Source organism: Oncorhynchus kisutch, linkage group LG8, assembly GCF_002021735.2.
Source record: "Oncorhynchus kisutch isolate 150728-3 linkage group LG8, Okis_V2, whole genome shotgun sequence".
NCBI classification, from domain to species: domain Eukaryota; kingdom Metazoa; phylum Chordata; class Actinopteri; order Salmoniformes; family Salmonidae; genus Oncorhynchus; species Oncorhynchus kisutch.
Genome location: NC_034181.2, coordinates 24,190,095 through 24,202,253, shown reverse-complemented (window position 1 = coordinate 24,202,253; position 12,159 = coordinate 24,190,095). Strand labels below are relative to the sequence as shown.

General features: G+C 42.9%; 1 protein-coding gene across 3 annotated transcripts in view; it reads right to left on the bottom strand.

The window, feature by feature from the left end:
• The window catches only part of gpat2 (glycerol-3-phosphate acyltransferase 2, mitochondrial), a 39,014-nt gene extending 27,157 nt beyond the window's left edge, over nucleotides 1-11,857 (bottom strand). For 2 of the 3 annotated variants that reach the window (XM_031829875.1, XM_031829877.1), the window contains exons 1-4: nucleotides 11,713-11,857; nucleotides 8,353-8,462; nucleotides 2,564-2,674; nucleotides 79-152 (exon numbers count right to left, since the gene is read on the bottom strand). In XM_031829875.1, coding sequence (XP_031685735.1) covers nucleotides 79-152; nucleotides 2,564-2,674; nucleotides 8,353-8,424 — 257 coding nt within the window. In that variant the 5' untranslated portion in view covers nucleotides 8,425-8,462; nucleotides 11,713-11,857. Of the gene's footprint in view, nucleotides 1-78; nucleotides 153-2,563; nucleotides 2,675-8,352; nucleotides 8,463-11,182; nucleotides 11,400-11,712 lie in introns of those variants that run through there. The other variant, XM_020490254.2, reaches the window with a different exon arrangement.
• Between the last annotated feature and the right edge of the window lie 302 nt (nucleotides 11,858-12,159).

The window sequence follows — 12,159 nt, the reverse complement described above, 5'->3', positions numbered from 1 at the left end:
ATCACATCATTGTGTATTTGCATGCAGTGTAAGGCCGTGGAGGTCTGTGTGTGTGTGTAATATATGTGTTACGTCTACCTGGTGTGGGTCTCATTGACACTCAGTAGATTATGGAAGCCCAGAGAGGGTATGGTCTGTCCCAGCTTCTTGCCCTGAAACGCAAGTGTACGCACACACACACACAACCTAGTTGGTTAGACCAGTCCAAAGACGACTACACACTGCCAGTACCACACCTCATAATAATGGCTGGAATTGAGTGATGGAATGGTATGAAACATGTTTGATGTGATTGACACCATTCCATTACTATGAACCCATCCTGATTTAAAGTGCCTCCAGCCACCACTGCTGCAGAGATTGACTGATGTGAACAGTAAACGTCCTCTCAGGACTTCATTTAAATGGGGCCTTTTATTAGGACATGACTGGGTTTGCTAAATGTGCTTTGTGTGTCAGGTCAACCCCATCTCTATGGTTACACCTCAATAGCCTCTCTATAGACCCTTTTCCAGTACACGACACACTGACATCACTCTTGGCGGCAGTAAGAAAGCCATCACCATTTGCGCCCATTGAACATTTAGATTTACGTTTTTATTACTTTAAACTTAATACGTTTTTTGGGTTCTCATACGCTTACAATGATGTTTTGATTCTAGCTTGAACAGTTGCTAAGATTATATTTTGTATGCAGCAGTTGTTAGCTAGAATGCTAACACTCTTTATTATAAGCTGTAGCAAAAGCTAGCCAAATAGCAATTTTACTGGTTGAAGTTTGTGTTTAAGTATAATGTAATTGATTTGCAATGATGACAAAAACAATATATTAAGCAGGACATTCATACATTCATTCAATTATAATCCAAAAGTAGAGTGAAATAAGCAACATGTAAATAGAGGCGTTTTTGCGGGCGTTCTGCCACCCTCATGCGGCAAAGTTTGCAAACACAGAAAGGGCTCTCTGGGCAGCCCCTCCATAGGCTCGCTCTCTGGGCAGCCCCTCCATAGGCTCGCTCTCTGGGCAGCCCCTCCATAGGCTCGCTCTCTGGGCAGCCCCTCCATAGGCTCGCTCTCTGGGCAGCCCCTCCATAGGCTCGCTCTCTGCGCAGCCCCTCCATAGGCTCGCTCTCTGCGCAGCCCCTCCATAGGCTCGCTCTCTGGGCAGCCCCTCCATAGGCTCGCTCTCTGGGCAGCCCCTCCATAGGCTCGCTCTCTGGGCACCCCCTCCATAGGCTCGCTCTCTGGGCACACCTCAAAAGTGTGAAGTGGCTTTCTCTCTTCCATCTGCATTATTTTTTTATTTCACCTTTATTTAACCAGGTAGGCCAGCTGAGAACAAGTTCTCATTTACAACTGCGACGTGGCCAAGATAAAGCAAAACAGTGCGACAAAAACAACAGAGTTAAACAAATGTACAGTCAATAACACAATAGAAAAATCTGTGTGTGTGCAAATGTAGTAAGATCAGGGAGGTAAAGCAATAAATAAGCCATAGCGGCGAAATAATGACAATTTAGCATTAACCCTGGAGTGATAGATGTGCAGATGATGTGCAAGTAGAGATACTGGGATGCAAAAAGAGCAAAAATAAATACATTTGGGGGATGAGGTAGTTGGATGGGCTATTTCCAGATGGGCTGTGTACAGGTGCAGTGATCGGTAAGCTGCTCTGACAGCTGATGCTTAAAGTTAGGGAGGGAGATATGAGTCTCCAGCTTCAGTGATTTTTGCAATTCGTTCCAGTCATTGGCAACAGAGAACTGGAAGGAAAGGCCGCCAAAGGAGTTGGCTTTGGGGATGACCAGTGAAATAAACCTGCTGGAGCGTGTGCTATGGGTGGATGTTGCTATGGTGACCAGTGAGCTGAAATAAGGCGGGACTTTACTAGCAAAGACTTATAGATGACCTGGAGCCAGTGGGTTTGGCGACGAATATGAAGCGAGAGACAGCCGACTAGAGCATACAGGTCGCAGTGGTGGGTGGTATATGTAGCTTTGGTGACAAAACGGATGGCACTGTGATAGACGACATCTAATTTTCTGAGTAGATTGTTGGAGGCTATTTTGTAAATGACATCGCCGAAGTCAAGGATTGGTAGGACAGTCAGTATTACGAGGGTATGTTTAGCAGCATGAGTGAAAGAGGCTTTGTTGCGAAATAGGAAGCCGATTCTACATTTAATTTTGGATTGGAGACGCTGGAAGGAGAGTTCAGTCTAGCCAGACACCTAGGTATGTGTAGTTGTCCACATATTCTCAGTCAGAACCGTCCTTCATTTGGGAGAACGGGCTTGTGGTAATGGCTGGCGCGGACTTAATGGAATGGTATCAATAACATCAAACAAATGGTTTCCAGGTGTTTGATGCCATTTGCTTCGTTCCGGACATTATTATGAGCCGTTCTCCCCTCAGCAGCGTCTACTGGAGACAACATACACATGGCCTGTACATTCATAAAAAGTACCATTGTTTACATTGTTACCTAGCAACGCACTACTACTCCTCCTCGGGCCTTATTGCTTAAGTACCCACCTCGCCTCGCTCTCCATCCCCCTACTTACCAGGCTGTCAGGGGTACACTGGTGGCAACATTGTCCTACAGATGGTCTGAATTTGCCGAGGTAGGGAGCTACAGTCTTCAGCTTCTTCTTGATCTTCGACCCCCACGACAACTAACAGGGAGAGAATGCAGGGATATGGCATTAACATACACACAAAATCACAATGTAAATTGACGACAGCATCAACTCTGAGTCAACATGCTTCATATTTGGTATTGTTCTTATATTGTCCGGCACAAACACATGATCTTATATCAACATGTCATAAACATGTCAACATGTCTAACACAAACCGGATTGTCACTGTATAGGACTTTTGAGCGGTGACTTTCAAACTAGTGGCAGTAGAATGTGTTTACATGACATCCCTATCAGTGAGACCAAATCCATTATTATTCTGTCTACTCCCAAAACACAAGTTTGTCTCTGTGAATGGTTTGTCCTCTGACAAATCAACTGTAAATTTCGGTGTTCCTCAAGGTTCCGTTTTGGGACCACTATTGTTTTCACTATATATTTTACCTCTTGGGGATGTTATTCGAAAACATAATGTTAACTTTCACTGCTATGCGGATGACACACAGCTGTACATTTCAATGAAACATGGTGAAGCCCCAAAATTGCCCTTGCTAGAAGCATGTGTTTCAGACATAAGGAAGTGGATGGCTGCATACTTTCTACTTTTAAACTCGGACAAAACAGAGATGCTTGTTCTAGGTCCCAAGAAACAAAGAGATCTTCTGTTGAATCTGACAATTAATCTTAATGGTTGTACAGTCGTCTCAAATAAAACTGTGAAGGACCTCTGCGTTACTCTGGACCCTGATCTCTCTTTTGAATAGCATATCAAGACCATTTCAAGGACAGCTTTTTTCCATCTACATAACATTGCAAAAATCAGAAACTTTCTGTCCAAAAATGATGCAGAAAAATTAATCCATGCTTTTGTCACTTCTAGGTTAGACTACTGCAATGCTCTCTACTTTCCGGCTACCCGGATAAAGCACTAAATAAACTTCAGTTGGTGCTAAATACGGCTGCTAGAATCCTGACTCAAACCAAAAAATTTGATCATATTACTCCAGTGCTAGCCTCTCTACACTGGCTTCCTGTCAAAGCAAGGGCTGATTTCAAGGTTTTACTGCTAACCTACAAAGCATTACATGGGCTTGCTCCTACCTATCGCTCTGATTTGGTCCTGCCGTACATACCTACACGTACACTACGGTCACAAGACGCAGGCCTCCTAATTGTCCCTAGAATTTCTAAGCAAACAGCTGGAGGCAGGGCTTTCTCCTATAGAGCTCCATTTTTATGGAACGGTCTGCCTACCCATGTCAGAGACGCAAACTCGGTCTCAACCTTTAAGTCCTTACTGAAGACTCATCTCTTCAGTGGGTCATATGATTGAGTGTAGTCTGGCCCAGGAGTGGGAAGGTGAACGGAAAGGCTCTGGAGCAACGAACCGCCCTTGCCGTCTCTGCCTGGCCGGTTCCCCTCTTTCCACTGGGATTCTCGGGGGGCTAGGGTCAGTTTGTTATATCTGGAGTACCTCTCCTGTCCTATTCGGTGTCCTGTGTGAATCTAAGTGTGCGTTCTCTAATTCTCTCTTTCTCTCTCTCTCTCTGTGGACCTGAGCCCTAGGACCATGCCCCAGGACTACCTGACATGATGACTCCTTGCTGTCCCCAGTCCACCTGACCGTGTTGCTGCTCCAGTTTCAACTGTTCTGCCTTATTATTATACGACCATGCTGGTCATTTATGAACATTTGAACATCTTGGCCATGTTCTGTTATAATCTCCACCCGGCACAGCCAGAAGAGGACTGGCCACCCCACATAGCCTGGTTCCTCTCTAGGTTTCTTTCTAGGTTTTGGCCTTTCTAGGGAGTTTTTCCTAGCCACCGTGCTTCTACACCTGCATTGCTTGCTGTTTGGGGTTTTAGGCTGGGTTTCTGTACAGCACTTTGAGATATCAGCTGATGTACGAAGGGCTATATAAATAAATTTGATTTGATTTGAAGTATTGTGCTGTGTGTGTGCGCATGTGTAACAGACAAAGGCTTGCTTGAAGTGTAGCACGGTACCACGGTAATATAACGTTACCAAAATGTCATGATACGAAGATTTTAGAATACCGTAGTACTGTCTCATACGATACTAGCGACTTTTTCAGCCTGACCGATCTAAAGAACCTGCGGGCGCCTGTTCTAAAATGTTTCTCAAGTCACTTTTGTTTATGAATTCAGTTGAATTTAAGCAACAGCCACTAGTCTCTTGAATCAGCAGGCAATAATATCCACTTCACTTTGTTAAAAAATATATACAATTTAACTGTGATGCGAGCGGGGATGCAGACCCAGACGAGTCTTATGTTGTTAGAGTTGTATATTTTGTACATTGGAGCAGAGAGATACATTGTATAATTTCATCACCTGTTACAACCAGGAGCACAGACCAGTCTGAGTAGACTTTAAAAGTTCCCTGACATGTAGCCTCTGAGTGCCAGAGGGAAAATGGAGCAGAGAAAACATATTGTCTCTAATCTAACCAGTGACAACAATATGACCCATATTACCAGAGATGCCTTTCATTCTACCTATCAGGATTCGCGCACATTTGCTATAATTTCATAAACCATGTCACGGGCCTTTTACACTAATCCTGGGTCGCTGATTATGAGTTTGGTAACAGACAACGTTGTTCAGTCATGTTACCCAGCTAGCTAACAACCTGGTAACTTGGCAAATTGAATTGGCACAGGAAGAAAGGAAATAGTCTGCTACTCATGAGGGGTATTTCAAAGGGAAGAATTAATTTATGGTGCTCCTTCAATTCTGTTTGGTGCCTGTAATTTTAAAAGTTGGGAGTAGTGTGTGTTTGTGGGAGAGAGAGAGTGGTGTGTGTGTGTGTGCTTTATGAGAGTGAGGGAGACAGAGGGTGTGAGGAAGGGAGGGTGTGTGTTAACTGAAAAGACTCTCCCCTTACTGACACAATGACATGCAGATCATTATGCATGTATATCACAGGAAGATGGTGGCACCTAAATTGGGGAGGACAGGCTAGTGGTAATGGCTGGAGCGGAATGGTATCAAACACATGGTTTCTGTGTGCTTGATGCCATTCCAATTGCGCCGTTCCAGCCATCATTATGAGCCATACTCCTTCCAGCAGCCTCCACTGATGTACATATATTCCTTCCCCTCATTCCTCCAGCCAATCACAGGTAGGCCTTTTCAAATATTAGCAAATCCTCCACAGGCTGAGCAGGGCCAGGGACAATCCACTTGAATAGAGAGCCTGCAGTATGACACTGATAAATGAGCCAGTTTTCAGTACAGTAAGTTTTCAGTACAGTAAGAACACATTGTGAAAAATGATAAAGTGCTGACATGTTAAAAGCAACTTTCCAAACCATATATATATATATATATATATATATAAATAATTCGGAGTTTTGCGTGTCAATTCATAAACCATGTAATCGGTACATTGAAAATCTCCCCAACTATTTTGCAATGTACATGGCACAGCTGTCAATATAAGGTCCCGCAGTTGCCAGTGCATGTCAAAGCAAAAACCAAGCCATGAGGTTGAAGTAATTGTCCGTAGAGCTCCAAGACAGAATTGTGTAGAGGCACAGATCTGGGGAAAGGTACCAAAAAATGTCTGCAGCATTGAAGGTCCCAAAAATCACAGTGGCCTCCATCATTCTTAAAAATGGAAGAAGTTTGGAACCACCAAGACTCTTCAGAGTTTGCCACCTGGGACAAGTCTCTGAATGTCCTTGAATGGCCCAGCTAGAGCCCGGATCTGAACTCGATCATACATCTCTGGAGATGCCTGAAAATAGCTGTGTAGCGACACTCCCCATCCAACCTGACAGAGCTTGAGATGATCTGCGGAAAAGAATGGGAGAAACTCCCCAAATACAAGTGTGCCAAGCTTGTAGCGACACACATCTCAAAACAGCAAATGCATTTGCAACGGAAGGCAGGCTTCATCAGCGTGTCATACACCACTTTCAATGAGATGGAGGCCGTATGCAATTTGAAAACAGCCTACTTAATCGTTTTACTACATTATGAAGCATGTCTTACCTTGCTTTAAAACCTCTTGGGGCTAGGGGGCAGAATTTTCACTTTTGGATAAATAGCGTGCCCAATTTCAACTTCCTGCTACTCATGCCAAGAATATAAGATACGCATATTATTCATAGATTTGGGTAGAAAACACTGAAGTTTCTAAAACTGTTTGAATCATGTCTGAGTATAACAGAACTTATGTAGCAGGCAAAACCCCGAGGACTAACCGTTCAGATGTTTTTTTTTTTAGGTCTGTCTGTTCATTGAGTTCTCTGGTTTGTTTTCATTCCTGTATTGAACACAGATAGACCAGTCTACAATTTGATCGATTATTAACGTTTAAAAATCCCTAAAGTTGTATTACAAAAGTAGTTTGAAATATTTTGACAAAGTTTATAGGCATGTTTTGAAATATTTTGTAGTGATGTTGCGTTTTTTGGAAGGTGTTTTTTTTGTGGATCAAACGCGCTTTTTAAATGGACATTTTGGATATATATGGACGGAATTAATCGAACAAAAGGACCAATTGTCATGTTTATGGGACATATTGGAGTGCCAACAAAAGAAGCTCGTCAAAGGTAATGCATGTTTTATATTTTATTTCTGCATTTGTGTAGCGCCTGCAGGGTTGAAATATGCTACCCCCTTTGTTTACTGCTGGTGCGATCATCAGATAATAGCTTCTTATGCTTTCGCCGAAAAGCATTTTAAAAAGCTGACATGTTGGCTGGATTCACAACGAGTGTAGCTTTAATTGAGTATCTTACATGTGTGATTTAATGAAAGTTTGATTTTATATTAAAAAAACTGCATTTTCCCTGTTTTTTTGCCCAAGTGGGACACAACTGTCCCGCCTCGTCAAAATTCAGACCATATCCGTGGAGGCAATTGTTTTATATAAACTTTTTTTTTTGTCCGGTAGCCAAAGGCACAACCCATGCTAGTTGTTGCATATTAGATCACCCCTCTTTCTAAATGTTTAAGGAAATGTTCATCTCTGTTACATGAAACCACTCGCATGTGCATTGCGCTTTTGACAATAAGCGTTTTCCCACTAATTGCATTCTGGAACGAAACGTTGCGCGTAGCCTACTGCTTTGCTGCGCTTATTATGTGAATAAATAATTGTTTTTCAACATTTTAAGCTAAACGGTCTGATCGGTTTCATCACTCATTGCCTTTTAAAGTATAATTTTTTGTATTTTTATGTAGCCTACTGTTTGTATGAATTTGGGATCTATCATCCCACAACTGTCCCAGTCTGTTTGGAATAGGCTAATTCTTTCTCGACAAGCTGACCAATAGAATAGGTAAACGTTTGTACTATAGTAGATTGACATAGGCTAGTGATTTTCTGTTTGTTACTCGTCTTGTTGGCTGAGGAAAAGTACATGTGGACAGTTATTCTAACATCTTCGAAGTGCACATCTGAATTCAGTAGGAAGAACCGCACATCGTTGCATCCTGGACTTGCATGTCCATTTAACATTTAATTACCATAAACAAAATGTGATTTGTCATTCTGAGCACTGTGGTTGGATGCCCTAATCAGGTTACATACCCAATGCATATGGGTCCGGTAAATTTCTCAAATGACAGGTAAATTAAAATGTTGCCGGTCAAATGTCCGGCGCCAAATTTTCCTAACGGAACCCCTGGTGGGTAGGTAGGTGGGTGTACTGTAGGCAGAAGGGTGTTCTTACTGCTGGTCTCTTCTGTTGAGTGCCCTGGGAGATGAGGGCTTCAGTAAAGCCATACCCACTCTCTTGCGCCATGGTGGTTCGTTCCACAGGTGTGTCACTCTCTCAGGGACCTATAGGCACAAAGAGGGTGGCAGGTTAAGAGCAGGTTTACTTCACACACATACACTGTAGAGCTCTTCACGGTTCCGGGTGGACACGATATACCTGAGACTCGAACAGATTGGGTTTGTGTTTGAAATTCAAACTTGTCCCTCGGGTCTGAGCTGGATCCTGTTTGATTGTCATCGGGTCTATGTAACTACAGCTTACAGACCCGAGTGGACCTGACCATGTTCTGCATAGCCCATAGCATACTTATGTTACGCTAATAAGGTGGATTTATTGACTTAGAAGGCCTAGCCAACATATAAAGACCTATTCATTAACCAGAAGAGCAACTTGTTAGTTCACAGGCTGAAACAATGGTGCTCAAACACAAGAGGCTGTTTCTGTTCTTAACTGCCATTACAATTAGACTTTCCTGTTCATCTGTTATCAATAGAAAAATGGTGTTCTGGTGAAGACATTCAGAGACAGATAACGCAGACTCACTGGCAAACAAGACAACAGTCAAGAGAAACAGTATGAATGAGTGCACTGACGCATCTAACATCTATCAGTATCACTGACATCTCCCCCTGCCTCTCAGTATCACATAATAAGGCCAGACTTCCATAATAGGAGAGAGATGACAGAGCCCGAGCAAGTGGCCAACCCAGTCATCCTCTGTTGCTGATAATACACCTGAAAGCATCGCACGCACATGCACCCTTTACATACAGACTTTCCCATGGGAATGAGGGTTATTCTAGGGTGAAGCTGTAACCATAGTAACCCTAGAAGCCAATCTAGCTTGACACACAAGCATTTGCTTTATTTTGCACAAACACCCATAAGCATGCACGCACGCACACTTTATGAATACATAACAGTAATGTGCTGGACACTGCACAAAACAAACAGAAGAGGATTGTGATTGAAATGCACAGAATGTGCTTTATCACTTAAATTACAGCTAAAGCCTTAACACACACACACCTTTCCCCCAAAACAAATTTACTCACCCAGTCCTGGCTAGGGAGTGTTGGCAAAAGTCAACCATCTATCAACCTGAGCCCATAGCTACAATTACTCATCCTCATTCTGCATCTCTCCACACCACATTTCACTCTACCTTCCTTATTACTAACTTTACTCACATCCTGAATCAACTCTCCTTTCTAGCAAGCGTATAGCCTAACTTAATGCTCAGAGAGGGCAAAGAGGGGTGGGCTATCAGCTGATCATAGCGAATGTACACTGAACAAAAATATAAAACGCAACATGCAACAATTTCAAAGATATTACTGAGTTACAGTTCATAAGGAAATTAGTCAATTGAAATAAATTCATTAGGCCCATCTATGGATTTCACAACTGGGAATACAGATATACATCACTTGGTCACAGATACCTTAAAGAACAAGGTAGGGGCGTGGATCAGAAAACCAGTCAGTATCTGGTGTGACAACCATTTGAATCATGCAGCACAACACATCTCCTTCACATAGAGTTGATCAGACTTTATTGTGGCCTATGGAATGTTGTCCCACTCTTCAATGGCTGTGCGAAGTTTCTGGATATTGGTGGGAACTGGAACATGCTGTCGTACATCCAGAGCATCCCAAACATGCTCAATGGGTGACATGTCTGGTGAGTATGCAGGCCACGGAAGAACTGGGACATTTTCAGCTTCCAGGAATTATGTACAGATCCTTGTGACATGGGGCCATGCATTATAATGCTGAAACATGAGGTGATGGCGACGGATGAATGGCACGACAATGGGCCTCAGGATCTCGTCACGGTATCTCTGTGCATTCAAATTGACATCGATAAAATGTATTTTTTTGTTGCCTGTAGCTTATGCCTGCTGTACTATAACCGCACCATGAGGCACTTTGTTCCCAACATTGACAACAGAAAACTGCTCACCCACATGTCTGGCATCTGCCCGGTACAGTTGAAACTGGGATTAATTCATAAAGAGCACACTAAGTGATGCCAATGGCCATCAAAGGTGAGCATTTGCCACTTAAGTCGGTTATGACACCGAACTGCAGTCAGGTCAAGACCCTGGTGAGGATGACGAGCTTCCCTGAGGCGTTTTCTGACAGTTTGTGCAGAAATTCTTCAGTTATGCAAAGCCACAGTTTCATCAGCTGTCTGGGTGGCTGGTCTCAGATGATCCCACAGGTGAAGAAGCTGGATGTGGAGGTCAAGGGCTGGTGTGGTTACACGTGGTCCGTGGTTGTGAGACAAGTTGGATGTACTGCCAAATTCTTAAAAATGACAGCGGCTTATGGTAGAGAAATTAACATTAAATTCTCTGGCAACAGCTCTGGTGGACATTCCTGCAGTCAGCATGTCAATTGCATGCACCCTCAAAAATGTTGACATCTGTAGCATTGTGTTGTGTGACAAAACTGCACATTTTAGAGTGGCCTTTTGTCCACAGCACAAGGTGCACCTGTGTAATGATCATGTTTAATCAGCTTCTTGATATGCCACACCTGTCAGGTGGATGGATTATCTTGGCAAAGGAGGAATGCTCACTAAACACATTTCTGCACAACATTTGAGAGAAAAAAGCTTTGTCTGCTTATGGAAAATGACTCAGATCTTTTAAATCAACTCATGAAACCACTACTCTATATGTTGCATTTGTAATTTTGTTCAGTATAGATTATGTAAAGCAGCTAATTATCTTGCTAGGTTGCTATTCTGTTGAAACAATCTAACTAGTCTTTACCTGTGATTGGAGTTATCTGCCTTTTAGGCCTACTGACAGTCGAATTGAAGCCTTCCCTGTTCCTGACCGTGAGATGACACAGGCAAATCAAAAGTGGGCCACTAGTAGCCTACACTACCGCTCGGCGCCGAAAGCTTCTGCCTGCAGGACAAGTAACAAGGAGAAGTACAGTACGCGCACGGGTTGGTGCGAAGGAGGAGGGAGTTTCAAGATTAAAAAATTAGCAATGAGCTGGTTTGATGGGCAACTCAAATAAGAGAGAAAATGGACTAAGTGAAATAAAAAAAGTTAAACGTCTCCAATCTGAAAGGGCACTTTTCTTATAGGAGGGCGAAAGAGCAGGTGCCCAGAAAGACCATCTATGCACGTGCCTGATTCCTGCTCTCTCAGTCTTTTCCTTTTTCTCCCATTCAACTCCATGGGTACATCTCTGGCTAAGCATCATTAGCTAAACATCAAATGGTACTAAAACAGAGTGGACAGGAATTAGTTTGTAACGTAAACTAGGCAGAGCCCCAACATAAGCCTACCTGTCTTTGCTCTTTCTCTCTTATTAACGCCTTTTCTAATTATCCTCTGAAGTTGTTCAACGCTACTCTATGATACGTATGACCGCTTATCCTGCACAGCTAGCTTATGTAACTAGCCAACTTGCTGGCTAGCTCCAAGTATGGGTAATTGCATACGTTCTGTCTAGAAGTGGGCGTGTCAACAGAAGTCGGAGGATCAACAGACCGTTTTGATTGTGCGTGTTGTTTTTAGTTTCCACGTTTTAATTGGTCAGTTCCCCACCGTGTGAACCAAGACTGGGGCTAAAATGCACTCTGTCCTTGATAGAGAATAATACTGTGCCATTTGAATGTTAACAAAACACACAACAAACACCTCACTTATTGCCTATATATGAAAATAAAAGTAATTTTAACGTTGAATGCTGAACTAAAATCCACAAATAGCAGTAGAGCATAGATAGGCCT